The sequence below is a fragment of the Mercenaria mercenaria genome, chromosome 16, assembly GCF_021730395.1.
Source record: "Mercenaria mercenaria strain notata chromosome 16, MADL_Memer_1, whole genome shotgun sequence".
NCBI classification, from domain to species: domain Eukaryota; kingdom Metazoa; phylum Mollusca; class Bivalvia; order Venerida; family Veneridae; genus Mercenaria; species Mercenaria mercenaria.
Window position 1 is genome coordinate 24968280 of NC_069376.1, and position 19416 is coordinate 24987695.

The 19416-nt window shown below is 35.3% G+C and overlaps 1 protein-coding gene across 2 annotated transcripts in view; it reads left to right on the plus strand.

Annotated features, from left to right (window-relative positions):
* Positions 1 to 7637: 7637 nt before the first annotated feature.
* Positions 7638 to 19416, plus strand: part of LOC123540540 (phosphatidylserine synthase 1-like) — a 63316-nt gene continuing 51537 nt past the window's right edge. For both annotated transcript variants that reach the window (XM_045325633.2, XM_045325634.2), the window contains exon 1: positions 7638 to 7824. In XM_045325633.2, the coding sequence (XP_045181568.2) occupies positions 7673 to 7824 (152 nt within the window). In that variant the 5' untranslated portion in view covers positions 7638 to 7672. The remainder of the gene's footprint in view (positions 7825 to 19416) is intronic.

Below are 19416 nucleotides of genomic sequence, written 5' to 3' on the forward strand. Positions count from 1 at the left end.
AAAGAATATGTTCTGTTCTGTTCTGTACTAACATTGTCTCAGTTATTAACAGAACTTCTATTCTTCAACGTTAATTGCCTCGACCCTAACCTAACTTATTCATTTTGCGTGTATCGGACATACATATCTAACTTAACTGAGTACCAGAATGATACTGAAGTTTTGTCTCAAAACTTCTGCTTATGAAAGAAATGATTCGTGACTCGAGTCATGCGGCGTGATCAAAAGACCGGGTGTTTATAATTACCCTGTCATTTATCCAGTTAGTCAGTTGTCAAAACAATTAGTAATTTTGAAACATGCATTGCTGGACAATGCATTAACTGGGCGATATAATGTAACCTGTCATTTAATGCACATGACTAATTTCTAGACCGTAAAGCTAAGTGCGAAAAGGAATGCGAAATATATTCTTGAAGTACAAGACTTATTGAGAAGAATGCCTAAGAAGTATTTGGTATAATGGATTCTTTAAACCATTATATCACACTCGCCCCTTTCTTGCGGGTTTTTCTTTTAATTATCTATAAGAGAATAAAAATAAAAACAAAAACAAAAATTTACATGAGGCAATCAACAAATTAAACATGAGGCAATACATAAAACTAGCTGATAATTAATACTTAATTTTATTTTTAAAGTTTTAGCTGTAATACTGAAGATTAATGCCTTTAAGTAGAATAGAACATAATTGAATTAACAAAATCAAGAATATATAAGATCAATGCATGATATAATATACACAATCAATGAATAAGATAAAACACAAGGTATTCGTAGATATAATTTTTCACAATTTCACAGATTTTTGATTCAGTCCTAGAATATTCAATTTGTTTTCTTTTTTTTTTGTTTGTTTCAGTCCTAGATCGTTTATCTTGCGTTTTGAAGTCCAAACCCCATTTAATTTAACTAAAAAACTGCATTACTAGCGAAACACAACTTCATAATATTTTTCACAATTCTTAAAAAAACAAAGCTAGAATACAATTATGCACTTTTTCCTCCCTTAAGCCCGTGTGGTGTAACAGTAACTAAAGTTCACGCTACTAACTACAACAATAACAACTCTGTTCTGTATGATAACTACTATAAACTATTGTGCTAAGTTCTAAGACAATATATACATCAATTTCTTTCTTCATAATTCACTAACATAGTCCACTAACATTTCCTCATTTATTAACAGAACTTCTATTCTTTAACAGTTCACTAACATTTTCTCAGTTATTAACAGAACTACTATTCTTCAACGTTAATTGCCTCGGCCCTAACCTAACTTATTCATTTTGCGTGTATCGGACATACATATCTAACTTAACTGAGTACCAGAATGATACTGAAGTATTCTGCTTATGAAAGAAATGATTCGTGACTCGAGTCATGCGGCGTGATCAAAAGACCGGGTGTTTATAATTTACCCTGTCATTTATCCAGTTAGTCAGTTGTCAAAACAATTAGTAATTTTGAAACATGCATTACTGGACAATGCATTAACTGGGCGATATAATGTAACCTGTCATTTAATGCACATGACTAATTTCTAGACCGTAAAGCTAAGTGCGAAAAGGAATGCGAAATATATTCTTGAAGTACAAGACTTATTGAGAAGAATGCCTAAGAAGTATTTGGTATAATGGATTCTTTAAACCATTATATCACACTTCGAGCCTTGATGAGTTCACATTTTCTTTTTTTGCATTTTTAATCGTTTGTATCAATAGTCATTGCTCGAGAAAACTGTGCAGTTCATTGAATCGATAAGTTAATGATCTTCCAACACCAGTGATCATCGAACTTAACCCTGATTCCGATACGTCGTCTGACTGAGAGACTGACACGGCTGAAGGGTTTTCAACAAACACAGCAAGTGAAGTCGAAATTATATGACATGAATTAAATTGAAATATAAGTAGCAAAATCTACCAAAAATATATAAACAGTCAAACATTATGACTGATATATGTAATGTGTGTGTGTGTTTTTTAGAGTTTTCAAAAATGTTTGACTAAAATAAAATTGAAAACAAAATGTGTAGTAGGAATAAAATAGGGCCATAACCTGGGATTGAACTCGCACCTTATGGTTTATAATCATTACGTTCTACCAGTTGCGCCAGCGATATAACTAAGTTCATATTTAACAAAACACACATATTAACTTAGTCTAGAGAGATCTGTCAGTCAGGAATGGACCGCATATATCGATATAACCCAATTGAAAAAGCGTATCATTCCGTCACGGCTCAAAACACGCGATCGAACTATACAAGTTTATCACACCATTTGGGTTGGGGGGGGGGGGGGGGGGGGGGGGGGGGGGCAGCAGTGCATAGAAATGGTACCTGCCCAAACAAATCAAAGGGGACAACTCTGAATTGACCAATAAACTGAAGCTAACATTAAACATTGATCAAAAGTGAAAGAAAAATCAGATAGGTCCTTTTTCAAACAACTTATCAGGCAGACAAAATATGGCCTACATTTGTTTAAATCCCTTTGTATTCAATATACAATATGCACGCTTTTCTCATGACTTACACTAACAGTTATTTTGTAAGTTTGTAGTGAGGCCCTGATAGAAAGTTTAGTAATGCATGAACATGATATAGAATAATGCATACATTCCTTTGAAGAAAATTAACGATATTAAGAAATGTTATTAAGTTTTGATCTTTTAGCCAAAGTTATTTATTTATTGTTCTCAATGGTGATGCAGTCTGAAACATGGTCATTAATTAAAATGCTCACAATTGCTCACGTTTTTAATATACAGTAAATGAAAATTTGATACCTTGACTTTAATTTAACATGTCTATATTTTTAAGAAATTTTAGGAAATTTAAAAGAATTTAGTTTAACATGACTACATAGAGAACTGTAAGCGCTTACTTAACGGAGTCACAGATGTCTGAAGAGTTACAATATCACAGTAATGCATGCTTTAAGTAGTGGTACATTTATTCTACCGATGAATCCCCCGCAGTGCGCATTGTTTATATTAATAAGTCTCAAAATATGACCCGTGCGCATATGTCACCCACAACTTCCATTTTGTTGAAATTTTGATGCATCTGCTGATTTACGATAAAACCGCGGTGCCACACAGTGTGTTCAAAGGATTATGCGAAATAATTAAGTGACTGTGGTGATATATCTCGTAGGATTCTGAAAGGAGCTCAGCAAGGAACAACATGTGGTATAATAAATAATTATCACCAATTATCTCGTCCGCATTCCATCTCTATATTACCTCCATGGTTACTTGAATTAATTCATTCGAAAAGAAAATCCCTTCAAAATCATATTTTTTGTAATCATGATTTGCCATAAGTAACACTTATAATAAAGTCTTTCCAACAAAAACAATTTCGATGTAAATCAACTATTATTGCATGACCGTGAATGACATGTAAAATGCGTGTATTTCGTCAACGTTAATTGCCAAGGTGTCAGCATTTACAAACTTGTGACGACATCAGAAGTGCCAGGTAGTTACTAAACGGAAAATATCGGAACATCCCGACCCCAGTATCGGACTATTCCGGCTGTTTATCGGGTCAAACTCGATAAACTCCGTAAGGAGCGACATGATAAGTGATTTACACCTAATTGCTACTGACTGACATGTACTTATCAGGGAATAACAAAGCCGCGGTGCCGCACAGTGCACAGGTGGCAGTAACGTACCTAGGATACAGTATGGGTCCATGAGCCATATGCACTTAAATTTATTACAATTATAATGTTTTCTTAGGGAAAAAATGACAAAAAGCCATTTTGAAAACAATTTTGCTCCTGTGACAATGGACCCATACTGTATCCTAGGTACGTTACTGCCACCTGTGGCACAGTGTACCTTTGAAGTGCTTTCGTCCGCACTCCATCTCTATATTACCTCCATGAACTAACTAACAATACCTTAAGTTAAGAGGTGTTTGGAGATAGCCAAATAACGTTACCTTAGCCTTACCTTAGGTTTATCGTATAAGTTTTCGAGATTGTGGGCCTCTGGATAGTTTCTTTTGCTGTTCAGTATATATCCGACGTAAAATAAAGTTCCTTGTACATATATGTATCTTTTTTCTCGCTTCCACATTATCATAATTATGGCACACTTTTGTTGGATCAATTCAACGACATTTTACCAGATGAAAACCCCGTGACAGAAGACCCGTTACGGAATGTGGAGCCATCCGTGACAGAACCTTCATACACAATATATATAGAAGAAAACAGAGAACCTGGACAGCCAGTTGCGTCAAATACATCTGTCAGTGGACCTGATTGGTTAGATAATGGAAACCTTAAACTTAAGGACGAAGAAAAAAACATTCTTTATTCACCAACAGAGTGGCTTAATGATCGGATTATAGACGCAGAAATGATTCTCATGAAGAGACAATTTCCACATATATGGGGTTTGGACAGTTGTTTAAACGCGGTCAATCTGACTTTTCCTCGTGCATATGGTAATTTTATCCAGATTGTAAACAGAACTCCAGAGCACGGTGGATCCCACTGGCTTACTTTGTCAACCATGAAAACGAACAATAAATCGGAAATAAAAATTTACGATTCCAGCTTTACATCTTTAAGCTTTCAAGTTCAACAAGTGGTGTGTAATTTACTTAGGAAGGATACCCCACCAAAGAAGTCTGACAAAATTCTGTTAAAATTCATGGACTGTGCTTTTCAGGAAAACGGTAATGACTGTGGTCTGTATGCAATTGCAAATGCCATAGTAGAAGCTAACGGAATAGACCTGTGTACTCAAAAATATAATGTGGAAATTTTACGTGGGCATTTAATTAATTGTTTAGAAAAAGCTAAACTAACACCATTTCCTGCCGGTTCTAGGACCCTTGAACATGCAAGTGGTGTTAGATACACAGGTTATCTAAAAGTATTTTGTTCATGTAGAATGCCTGAAGATGGTATGTATGTTGTTTGTGATAAATGTAAATATGGTACCACCCTGAATGCGAGGGACTACAAAAAGATGACATACCAGCAGATGACGTTCCTTACTACTGTAAAAAATGCACACACCCCAAAAAGCAAAATAGAAAACGCACGAAAAGAAAATGATTGTATATTTTAAGATTTGTTATTGTTAATAAAAATGTCAATAATTACGATTTTGTGGTCAATGTTTAATCAAATATAAAGAAACCAATCATCAGAAGCATACGAAACGTTCCGTAAATTACCGAGTCATGTCCGTCCATTGTTATACGGAGCGTTCCGTAGTTTGCCGAATACTAAAAATAGATAGCGTCACGGTGTTTAGTACTTTAAGTAGTCCATCACGGAAAATTCAATGTGTCACGGATATTAGGTGTTTGTCACGTATTTATGTCGTCACGGGCATCACGGAATTCAAGATTTCACGGGTTTTAGGTGATCCCGGACAGGATATTGCTGAGAAAGCACGAGTGAAATAAAATAAATCAAGACAATCAAATATCTAAAAAAAAAAATTTACATGATTATCTGGCCCCGTGTTCACAAAACATTTTCAGTCTCAGCTGAGTTTGATAACGAAACTTTATTTGTCATTTATATCTAAACAGCATGTTTAAAATTCGATTTGAAGTTAATAACTATTTTCAAGTGACTATTTAGTACTGATGGTCAGTCTCATTTGGAATTTAACCATGAAGTTCTAGTAAAACCGATATTAAAATTTCCAACTCAAACTCAGCTGAGACTGAAAAATGTTTTGTGAACACGGGGCCTGGCCCTGTGTTCACAAAACATTTTTCGATCTCAGCTGAGTTTGAGTTTGATATTTTAAGGAGGTAGGTTACCTTGTTACAAGGGTAAATTCAAATTAGTTGAACCGCAGCATTCTTTTGTATTTCGTGTAATATGAAGCTTTAACTGCTACAATCTCAATTTCGTTTGTCTCTGTCCCTTCAAGTTAAATTTTTATCCAGGTTTGAAGAACATGACCCTCCAAAGGTATTTCATATTGAAAGAAGAAGGAAAATACGGATATTTAACACTTTTCAGTGTATTTTTGTTTCATCGATATCCGTAGAAGTCTGCATAATTGATAATTTTACTATTATGCACGTTAGCTTTCTAATATAAGCTTAAAATGTATATGTCGCGGGGCTCGTGTTTCCATGGTAACGCATTTTCTCTCATTTTTAAACAACTATGTATAAAAATAGGGGTTTTCGACGGTCTCAGTGCTATTCTGTTAATGACCAACATGGAATATTTGGGTAATATTATTAGCAAAATACTAAGCACTTTACATGGTAACCTGTTTTTCTTAAAGTTCAAAGTAACCATGGCAACAGAGATGTTTAAAATAGCTTATATCTTGCTTTTTGTCCTAATTTTTTATAAAAAGTATTGAATAAGATTATCTTTCTAGTTGATGTAGCTTTAAAACATATTATTTCTAACGTAAGTTATATTTTCGTGTTATTTGCATTTATTTAAACAAATTTCACAGCTTAGAATACTTACAGCAATACCCCTCGTCTGGAATTTTTCATGGAAAAATCGTTCAGCATGCTGCTTTTATTCTCATGGATATTGTTGAAATGAAAATAAAAAGCCGAAGCTGTGTTTCCTAAATAGACCAGTGTCAACGCTTTTAAATTTTACATTTAGATACATAGGTCACGGGCTTCGTTTCCATGGTAACATCAATTAAATTCAAGAAACCACAATTTTCTACTGAAATTGCAACAATTTTAGATCTTAGTTTTAGTACATAAGTATCAAATTATCAACGAAACCTGAAAAATAGGTATTAGAAATCAAACTGCTAGATTTTTTATTTGAAAATGGCCGTAACAAGTAACCTTTCACCCAACTATATTCCAAATAACATTGCTTATCATCATCCATTTTCTTACATTCCGCATAACATTTCAATATATCTACATAAAAGAAGCAAAATATTGATTATTATTCAGAGCAAAAGACTCGTAAACAATATTTCAGCAAATAATGGTTATTTGAAAATAGTTAAAGTAAAGAACATTCACAGAATTACGTACTTTCAAGATAAAAGCTATTTATTTTGCGCGGTAACTGACACGTAACGTCATGACGTCAATGACGTCATTTTAAGGCAACATTGTTTTGAAGCGTTTCTGCGGCAATTTTTTCATTATTTCTGCATTATTAAACCATAAAGCATCAGATCGAAGACAGGTTCATTATTAATTTTCAGAAGAATGAATATACAGACACATTTAGTTTGTCGTAAACGCCGTCGTAAATCGTCACGTTAGCTTCCGGTTGGACATGCGCACATACAAATATGAAGGTAACCTACCTCCTTAATATCAATTTTACAAAAGCTCCAAGGTTAAATTCCGTCTGAGACATACCATCAATACTGAATAGCCACCTGAAAATAATTTCGAGCATAAAATTAAGTTTTAAACATACTGTTTTGATATAAATGACAAATAAAGTTTCATTATCAAACTCAGCTGAGACTGAAAACGTTTTGTGAACACGGGGCCTGGCCAGCCTACGTCACCATCAGCGGACACAGTGGCGCAGCGGACACTTTGATATTTTTGTAGTCTCCCCTTAAGACTCTCTATTCATATCGATTGACGGGTTCATAATTTATCGCATGTCAAAGGTCAAGTAGTACTGTACAATTTGAAAAGCAGTCTCTAGCAGACATCAAAATGGAGGAGACGAAGGAGGTCGACGAAGATCATTTCAGATTTATTAACGAAAAAGGAGTTGATGATATATCTTTGGAAGTATTTTACAAGCCACATACAATCACTTTGTTGACGGTATCGATTGGCGGCCTTCTTTATTTTGCATTTACAAGGTAAAAATGTACATTAGCGGATCACATGTTTGTATTGTTTCTCACACAGTGAAAGCAAGGTTGTCAAAGGCAATATATTTTTAATAGATATTTTGTCTGTCTTGTGTACAAATTTAATTCTAGTCTGGTTAACTAATAATGAATTTATTGAAATCGTGTAGAAAATGAAGTTTGTGCCTTCAGAGCCTGATTTATATAATTTTGACATTTAGGTCACAGACAAATTTCACAAAATTAGCCTCAGCCCTCACCCTCTCAGTCTGAGGCTCTTAGTCAAAATAATTGGACAGTCAGATTGTTTTATATTTGTGATCCACATGGGCAATCTAACTTCGAAGGAGCAAAATAATGGAAGATAAATCACAGTAAATTTATTGGTTTTATTGTTGGAAGTGTCTGGGGGTACGGATCCGTACCTCTAGAATCTGATTCTAGAGGTACAGATCCATACCTCTAGACAGGCCTGTTAGGGGTTTTTCTAGGGGATACGGACCACCTTTTTCTAGGGATTTGGGGTTATTTATATCTCAAATTTCGTTGAAAATGAAATAACAAGTAAGACTTAACCAGTATTCACTTAAAACTTGCATCAAATTTGTTTACAGATACCAGCGTTCACCCGATTGTTTACTTTCTCTTTCAAAACCTAAATGACTGAGGAACTCCAAATGAATACACTGTTCCGTGCCGATTAGTTTGTTGTCAAAGAAATTGCTGATAACTGCTAGATTAATGAATGAATCTATCCCTTAACTGAATTCCCTTTGAAATTAAGCAAAAAATAGATAAATAAATAAATAAATAATAAAATAAAATAGGCATAATAATATGTGCCTATTTATTTTGTTATTTAACAATGACAATCGGCACGGAAATGATTGTGTAATAATCAATTAAGCAAAAGAAATTGTTTGCGAAAACTTAATTCCCTTGTATCACGCTACGGTTACCGAATGTGTGAAAAACAAAAATAAACTTAGGGTTAATTATCAATTAAAAATAGTTATTTCCCAACATATTTATCATTATTTTGTTTAATCTTTATATCTTTTTTTTCCCCTGCCAGTTCGAATCCTCGTGATTTATTTGGTGATCATACCTGTCAAGTCTGACGCTTGAATCGTGATTCTCACGAATTCAAGGTTTGATCACGACTTAACGAATTTGGAGCATTTTCTCACGCTTTCTAAAAAAATCAGACCAAAAAATTTGTGGACCACTTATTTTCTCTAAATTGCCATCTGGCATCGTTATTTTAAGATAGGATGAGACAACAATAAACAGACAACACATGTCAAGTGTCATTTTCAATGTACTGATTACGTAACAGACCTGGCCAGTTTTTGCTTTAACCGAAGCTTCCCGAGAGAGATTGTACCAATCAAATTGATGCGTTAATTTCCAAGCCAATTACGTAAATCATCGATATCAGTGTACGAAATTCAGATTTGAATCCAATAGCCCATTCGGGCTACCAGATTAAAAATTTTCCAAGCCCGACACCAATTTCACTAGCCCGAACTTTAACACCTTAAAATACATAATTTTTGCACCATATAACATTTTGTTTTACAGACATCTCTATGCATGTTTGAAGTAATAAAAGACATACAGTACATGTTTGCCATGTTTTTGAAAAATTTTAACTCGAAATACTCCAGTCCAGATCAGCATCGTCAGAGTCCAAAAGCATTGGACATGACACTCCTTGCCAAAACGAAATCTAAACTGTTATGCCCGATTTTTTAGGATCCGCACCCGCCAATTACTGCAACTCGGACTGTTGACAATTTGTAAGATGTAATACCGAGTGCTGAATACACATTTACACACACGCTGATAAATTATCCGTTACGCTAGAGGTGATTGTATTCAGCCAATTAGCGCTGCGGTTATGTCTTTGACACTGTGTTTGATTGTCAACACGTAAGAGTGCAAAAACCAATAATTCCATAAGCGTTTCTCAGTTTGGAAACTCGTTTAATTAACATGTTTTTTTAAACAAATGAGGAAAATTCAGTAGCCCAGTCGGGCTTGTACCTGTGGAAAATCGGTAGCCCGAGCTGAAATTTGGTAGCCACGGGCTGTCGGACTACCGTGAATTTCGAACACTGCGATATTGACTGACTGGTTACTATTTATGCTATTCGTGGACGTTGCATTGTCGGAAAAGTATTAGAACCATTCGCGCACTTGACCTTGACCGACACTAAAAAAAACAAACATGAAGATGCCAGAAAAAAAGAAGAATTATTCGTCAAAATATAACAACGGGTGGGAACTAGAATTTCCTTGGCTTAGAAAAGCTGACAATGGACCAAGTCTTGCTTTCTGCAAGCTATGTAGGAAGTAAGTTGTATGCACAACCGTTTTTCCGGTGCAGGTTCAAACCGAAAGTATTTGTTTTTTAGAAAACTAAATTTTCTTGTAGATCTGTCATGAAATAAAATTAAACAAAAAAATCATGTGTTTGCCATATAGAATGTGTTAAAGCAAGGCAAAAAAGGGTGGACCTGAAATTCATATTAATGGCCTCAGAAAGCACCAGAATGCATATTTTCATGTATATTTTAAAAAAAAATTCTTGGGGGAGAGAGGGGGACTCCTCCTCCCGCACCCACCCCCACTCGTCGCTTTGCGACTCGCACAAATCTCACTCTTTCATATTTTGGAAACTTGACAGGTATGGGTGATCCTCGGTTATTTACGTTCCGAAAGAAAATGTAACCAATCGGATGATTGATGTTCTGTAAACCATCCAGATCCAAGTTTATGGTGAATTCTGAAGAAGTGTTATTTGTTATATCATTTTCAACAAAATTTGAAATGTAAATGACCCTTAATCTCTAGAAAAACGGAGGTCCGTACCCCTAGAAAACCCCTAACAGGCTTGTCTAGAGGTACGGATCCGTACCCCTAGACACTTCCTTTATTGTTTGCGCACATAATAATTTGCATGCAGTAAACGCTATTCTTATATGCTTGTCTCTGTTAAAACACTCATAGAATAACGTCACATTAATGTGCGACAATGTCAAAGTTTTTGTTGCGACCAAGGAAGAAAGCTTCTGTATCTTATCTACTAGTTTAGATTGAGAGCATCGAAATAATTTACAGCAAAACAGTGTTTTAACACTATAGAATCTATTGATTTACTCGGATGGTAATACGTCATACAAATAATAACTGCCCATCATGCATAAATAGTGTTAAAACACTCTGTTGCTATAAATTATTTCTCAATTCAAATAATATGCTTTTCGCTGTTACTGTTAAAACACTCTTATGCTAGATTGACATTGTGTTAATGTGCAATGACTTCAATGTTTTTGTTGCGACCAAGAAAGAGTGCTACTATATTTTATCGACAGCAATTAAAATATCATCAGAAATTTTCTCCACTATTTTGGTTTTTGGGTTGTTTGACGCGAGTGGAGATATTGCACGTAAGAAAAATAACTCGTATCTTAGGATTGCTTCAAATTAGTTGGGCTGCCACCCTCCCTGTTTTAGGTCATAGTGTGTGCCGGTCAGGTGGATATGGTAATCGGACCAAAGCATTGACACAAAGCGATATCCTCCTGCCAGATGTCAGGATGTATTTTTAGGTTTTTAATAATTAAATGTGTTTTGTTAGTGTAATGTATATGAATGATTGGATGCTAGCTCAAATCTGGTTAATATAAGGCAGTTTTTCCTTTTTAGTCCATGGGACAGAGTCATCACCTAGACTGAGACTATTTAAAGGAATTTTTTGAAATCAGTCTTTTTTCCCTTAGAAACTAAGGCCTATAATTGGTATCTTACCCTAGAAAAAATCCCCAAATGAAAAAAAAAATCCCCCAGAATTAATTTTGCCAACAATCAGTCTTTTTTACATGTTCTAATTATTTGATGCTGTAATTCTGCTATATAATTTACGTTTCATTTGTTCTGAACTGTCAGATTTCTGCTAGTTTACAGTCTGTCAATGGACTCGCTCTGGCTATTTATACAAATTTATAACAATGAGTGTTGGGTGTTAATGCCATATTTTACAATGCACAAGTAGGATTGCTGTTTTAGATGTACAATAAAAAAAATAAAAAATATCTAATGTTAAAAATACAAAAGCAATATCTAGTTATTTCCTTCAACATCAAACATCAATTTTAATGCCAACAGACCATAGTTTGAATGTTTTATTACCGAAATATACAGTGTCTGAATCTTCATTATCTTGTCAAAATTCTGTCACAACCCCTAAAGGGTCTGTAGCTTCTTAGTCAAACCTGGAAATAAGTTGTTCTACCTCAACCCAGTCCTCACGAAATTTAATAGGGGTGTTGATCATGACCAACAGATAAGCCCTATTGATTTTTTGGTCAGTAGGTCAAAGGTCAAGGTCACAGTGACCCAGAACAGTTAAACTGTTTCCGGATGATTATTTGAGAATGCTTTGGCCTAGGATCACAAAACTTATTAGGGAGGTTGATCATGTCCAGCAGATGATCACCATTGATTTTGAGGTCAGTAGGTCAAAGGTCAAGATCACAATAACACAGAACAGTTTAGCCGTTTCCAGACTTTAACTTGAGAATGCTTGGGCCTAGGATCATGAAAGTTGATGAGATTGGTCATGAACAGAATTCGAGGTCAATATGCCAAAGATCAGAGTCACAGTGAACCGGAACTGTTAAACAAATAACTTGAGAACGCTTGGGCCAAGGATCATGAAATTAATTATGGAGGTTGACCATGACCAGCAGATGACCCTTATAGATTTTTTGGTCAGTAGGTCAAAGGTCAAGGTCACAGTGACCCGGAACAGTTACATACGTAAACTGTTTCCCGATGATAACTTGAGAACGCTTGGGCCTAGGATCAAAAAACTTAATAGGAAGATTGATCATGACCAGCAGATGACCCCCATTGATTTTAAGGTCAGTAGTTCAAAAGTCAGGGTCACATTGAACCAGAACAGTAGAACTTTTTTTGCCAAATAACTAGAGAATGCTTTGGTCTAAGATCACATTTGATACGGAGGTCACTTATGACTGGTAAATGATGGATCAGTACAGGGTTTTTTCTTGCTGTTTTGGGAACATAAGCTTTACCCCAAAAATTGGGAATTTTGATGCATAAATGTTATGAATTGGGAAATATTTAATCCCATAGTATATAGTAAGAATGTGTTTAAGCACTTTCTCATACACTTGTTTCACATTGTACAACCTCTTTAGTATGTATACTGCTAATACAAAATTGTCCATAATTTGGTCAATGTTTGTGCAATTTTGATGAAATTTTCTTTCAGAATGTAGATTGGGAATTTTTGCACTGATTTTGGGAAAAATACATACTTTTTAGCATTGGGAATATAGCCCAATAACGGCTATAAAAACGGCTGAAAAAAAACCACCTGCATTATCATTTGTTATTTGAGGTCATTACATCAAATATCCAGTGCACAGTGAACAAATAATTTTTGTTCCTTGTGCAATTACTGAATGCATCAAGGGGCAATTCATGTTCTACGAGCTCTTGTTAAAGTGAACTTACAAAACTACTGCTCTTGTAAGTAAATAGGAGAGATCATGTTTGTATACAAATCCGTTGTATATTCTATTTTTAGAACTGATAAGACAAATATCGGGTGGGCAGACGCTGAGAGTCCATGTTTTTCTGTTAACAGTGATGTTTTTCTAACGGCTTAAACTTATTAAAACACAAATGATATCAATATCAATGGAAAGAATATAAAACAAGCAATTTATTGATAACTTTTAAATATCATTTTGATATAAATGGTGGCACTGGTGGCAAATAATTCTGCCTTTGCAACTAGTGCAGACAAAGATCAGTCCATACGTATGGTATGTCCATGGTTTGCACTGTTAGCTGTTCAGTAAGTAAATTTTCAGTGAACACCCCTGCAAAAAATAAATGTTACTGCCCATAGTGAATTATGACCCATTCCATTTTAGAAACTTAGCAGGGTACTTAAGGTTAAGAACATGATGCTGATTAATATTCATAAAATTTTATATTTTGATCTTGCGGTTGGCATTGTTTGCAAATATTAGCGAAATTAAAACTATTTCAGATGTTGGGGGCCTCCGTGGCCGAGTGGTTAAGGTCGCTGACTTCAAATCACTTGCCCCTCATCGATGTGGGTTGGAGCCTCACTCGGGGCGTTGAATTCTTCATGTGAGGAAGCCATCCAGCTGGCTTACGGAAGGTCGGTGGTTCTACCCAGGTGCCCGCTCGTGATGAAATAATGCACGGAGGGGCACCTGGGGTCTTCCTCCACCATTAAAAGCTGGAAAGTCGCCATATGACCTATCATGTGTCGGTGCGATGTTAAACCCAAGCAAAAAAAAAAATTTCAGATGTTACCTGATGTAAAGCTTGCCTGATGTACATTAGTAAGATACATGTATGTAAAGCAGAAAGTAGGTTGAGTCACTTATATATTGTTCTAACAAGAGTCATCAAACGATAATATAGTTTTATTTCTTGATTAAGATAGGGCAGGGATGACTCCCGCAGGACCCCATGGCATTGTTATATTAATCAATACAGTTATACTAGACCATCTGCTTAATCAATACTGGTGTGCTTTCTTTCTGTAATGTTTCAGCGTGATGTCCAAATTACTGCTATAGAATGTCATCTCATGATTTTTTTACACCCAAATATGGTAAATCAAGCTGGAAATTGGATATGTAGGTCATTTAGGCTGTACAAAATAAATGTTTGACTTTTGTGTATCATTTTCTATGAGCTTTTTCTCACTATTGTTTTAATGCTGTAGACACACTATATATTCATTACCAAATAATTTATGAACAGTATGGTCTTGAATTAGCAAAGAAAGTACTGCTATAGAGATTATTTATGTTAGAAGCAATAAAAAAAAAGATTTATTTTATTTGCCTTATGTTGTGACTTACGGTTTGATGTTAGTTAAGGAATGTTAACTCGTTAATCTCTGCCGTTAGAGCTACATCAATTTTCCTAGGTTGTTTTCATCAAAGATTAATATTACTATGTTATTATTTCGATTTTATATAAAAAGCTTAAAAAAAAATGTTTCCGGTATCTGGACCTACCCTAAATTTTTGGCCCGACCCTAAATGTTCTTATAATTGGCCTTGGAGAATATTTTTTTCAACTTTTTAACAAAAAGTTGCAAAACTTCACTTTTTATGCTTTAAATGTGGTCAGTAATGTTAGAAATCAACTTTAACTGATGCTCTTACGGCATAACCCCCTTATTTGTATTCATTTTTTGACTTAAAAATAATTTCCGAAAAGTCTCAACAAAAAAACAAACTTTCTGATCTACCTACCCTAATTTTAATGAGCATGTTACCGGAATCTTTTTAGGCCTTAGTATAATATCAGTGTTCTCACAGAAAAATAGATAAATTTGTGGTGCAAATCAGTATGGGAACAAATCGGCCATGTATGAAAACAGTATTGATTACTTTTACCGATGTTTCAGACTTGAGTACCGCAGTACCGCTCAATACCAACCCCACCCCCAACCCTTCCAAAAACAAAACAAACAAAAAAAGAAAGAAACGACAAAAACATAAACATTATTGAGCACAAAGAACAAAGAAGACCTTGCTCATGGGAAGAATTATCAGCTTCGTCAATAAGGCAAGTTACAAAGTAGAGATTATTTAAATAGTTACAGAAGGACAAAAATCATGTCTGTTTGATTTTGTATTATTTCTATGGAATTCTTTCTGTTTGACTCTCCTCTATCCTGGTCCTCTCCCTTAAAAAAAACACAAAACAAACACCACACTGACATTTTTATGCCCCCGAAGGGAGGCATATTAGTTTTCAACTGTCCGTCCGTTAGTTCGTTCGTTCATCACAACATTAACTTTTTGCATGAAGGCACTTTACTCGCGAACCACTGCACCCAGGACCTTCAAACTTCACCAGCTGATAGTACTTATTGAGTACACAACCCCTACTGACTTTGGGGTCACCAGGTCAAAGGTCAAGGTCACCAGGCCAAAGGTCAAGGCGCTGCAGGGGCATTTGTCACCATTAGTGACAGCTCTTGTACTTTATATTTATTAGACTCTTAACTAATTTCACTCGCCAAGGAATTTGGTTTAACTTATTATGGTTAACTTGGTCTTAAGTTCCCTTGTAGAACAAAATTCAAGCATGTTTCTAATCTCATAGTAATCTTAACTAATGCACTTCAAAAGTGAATACGGAATTACATCATAATTATACTCATATGGGTTAAGTGACAGCAACTGTATCATCACTTTAAGTTTATGTCTTTTATAAGTCTGATGCTAGCTGTGATAAATGAGAAAAGGAGATCTACTGTGAAATCATTACTATTCGTGGGGGACTAATTTTCGTGGATTTCGTGGTTGAGGCAATCTACGAAATTTAATCCCAACAAAAGTAAAATTCCCATTCACTTTATGTTCAAAAGTTGTAATCCATGAATTCATATCCCCACGAAATTGCCATTTTAACCAGAACCACGAAATTCCATGCCCGCAAAATTAAATGATTTCACTGTATTGTATTCTTAAGTTAAATGACAATATAGTACTTTCCTTTTCTTTGATAGATTTTATGTGTTGATAAAGAATGATTCCGGGGCCTCTGTGGCCGAGTGGTTAAGGTCGCCGACTTCAAATCACTTGCCCCTCATCCATGTGGGTTTAAGCCTCACTTGGGTCGTTGAATTCTTCATGTGAGGAAGCCATCCAGCTGGCTTACAGAAGGTCGGTGGTTCTACCCAGGTGCCCGCACATGATGAAATAATGCACAGAGGGGCACCTTGGGTCTTCCTCCGCCATCAAAGCTGGAAAGTCGCCATATGACCTATAATTGTGTTGGTGTGACGTTAAACCCAACAAAATAAAATAAAATAAATAAAAGAATGATTCGTTAAGATGAAACCTTGTAGCAGAACATTGTTGATAGTGAAATATTTAACGTAGTCTAAAATCATTGATAATTGTAGTGAACTCATCTACATAGTTGAGAAAATCCACGGAAATTTAATCTGAATGAATAAGTAAGATTTTCATTCTTTAAACGTCCAAGTCCTCAACTTCTTATCCCCATGAAGTAGCCATATTGCCCAGAACCATGAAATTTTGTGTGCATGAAATTAATGATTTTTCAGTGTACTATATTACTGCTTTTATTTTTATTGAAAAGGTGCCAGCATGTTAATGGCATATAAGGGTAACAGATGTGATCTTAATAGAATATTCTTAGAAGTGACAATTAAAGCCTATTTTCATACAGTCTCGTTTAGTAAATCAGAGCTAAATACATTGATTGAAAACAAGATTTTAAGTGCAAGATTGAAGTGGGTCATCTGGACCTTTAGATTGATTGATGTTGGATATTATAATTATGTACATTCTGTCTACAAGTTGTATGTCACACTAAATAACCGGCTATTCCAACACCCTATGGACAAATAACCTAGGGGAAAAAGTAACCCTGATGTAAATGGGTTGGTTGATTGTGCCACCCAAAATTTTTTGGTTGGAGATGGGGGCACTTGAGTTGCCCTTACCTGACGAACCATCTGTCAACATGTCTGTCATTCTGAATTTGTTTTGTGCTTATCTCAAGCAAATATTTAACTCACAGTCATCAAACCTAACAGGATTGTCAGTCAGTATGTGAGGTTGTGCACCCTGTGTTTTAATATGGATTTCACACAGATTTACCAGAGTTACAGCCCTTGACTTAGTCAAAAATATGCTTGAAAAGGGTCTATAAGTTTGTGTAGCATTTCATTCTCAAAAAGTATTTGACCTAGGATTGATAAACATAGGAATAATTAATGCATTCAGTATGAGAATTTGTGCATCTGGGATTCTGTTTGAGATTTCACTTGACCAGATCAGAGTTATGGCCCTTCACATAGTTGAAAATATGCATAAAAGTTTGTTTCACCAGCATCTCAGAATGTATTTTACATAAAGTCATAAAACATGACAGGATTGTTATTATGGCATGTGAAGTTGTACACCCAGTGTTCTGTTTTGGATTTAACTTAGCCAAAACAAAGTTATGGCCCTTGACTTACTTAAAAATATGCATTCAAGGGATGAAAGATTGTCTCTGACTCACATGTATATAAAAACATATTTGACCCACAGTTATAAAAAGTTACAAAATTGTTCTATAGCATGTGTTGACTGCACCAAGTGCTTTGGGATTCACTCGGCCAGACCAGGGTTACGGTCCTTGACTTCGTTGAAAAAACACATAAAGGGCTTAAAAGTTTTCAGAAAGAATGGCAATTCTGACTCATTTAATAATATTGTTTTCAGAGATGCCACAGCTGCATTAGTTTTGCTGTGTCTGTTGTGCCATGTGTCCAGCAGCCTAAGAATGGGCCCCAGAAAGAGTGCAGGGGCAGTATCCTGGGTTTGAACTTTCAAATTGGACTCTGGTCTCTGTAAAGTGCTGATGTGCTGTAAAAGAGTTTGACATAGATCTTTATTCTGCTTGTCATTTTATGCTTACTGTGCTGGAACTGTGTTTTTGCTCTACAGTGATAATATTAAGGATGGTACTTGTTCATTATCACTATAGCAGGTTGGGTGGGGTATTTGTAGACAAAAATATCATTTGACTTCTGTATGTCCATCCTATTTTGTACCTCAGGACTACAACTCATTTAAATGGGTCAACCGTGTTGTAACGGCCAATCTATTTTATAAGTACAACAAGTTTATTTTATAAGTACAACAAGTTGTTGTACTTATAAAATAGACTGGCCCGGTTAATACAGTCCATAATAAAATAAACAAACGTGTTTGTAAACATGGACAAATCCAAATGGAAGGGGAAGAAGCATTTTATAGAAATACTTCGATGGCAAAATACAATATATATCGTAGCCCCGACCAACCTATAAACCGGGCTAGTCTATTTCATAAGTACAATAACACGGCTGACCCATTTAACGAGCTGAGGTTGGTCAGGGCTACGATATGTATTGTATTTTGTCATCGAAATATTTCTATAAAATGCTTCTTCCCCTTCCGTTTGGATCAATCCATGTTTATTTTATGGACTGTAACTCCTTAATGGCTTTGATATTTGACAATTATGTTCTACTTCTAAAAGATATCTTGCAAACTGCTTTATCAGGGAGTATGTAGCATTTTGTAATGCTTGCACTTCAACTAAACATGGCAGGAAAAAATTTGAATGAATGCATGACAGATGGAAAGATTATTTTGTTCTACTTGCTATTGATCAAGGGGCTCTAATACAAGTACAAGAGCTTATTGAAAGCAGCAAGTTTAATGTGTCGCTGTACTTAGCAAATACCGTATATCCAAGTATAAATGCTCCTTCATTGTAGATGCGCCGGCCATTAATGCTTGATGGATCGTCATTAAACTTCTTTATAAAGTTTTTTCTCTTGGATCCTTTCGATGGGGCCGCCAGATCTGACATTAGAAAAACATTTAAACAACTTCTTTTCTTGAACCACTAGATGGATCTGCACCAAAATCTTTCTTTCTCAGACTTGTTCAGATGTTTCCTTTTGGTCATTTATATTAGGGTCGCCAGAGCTTA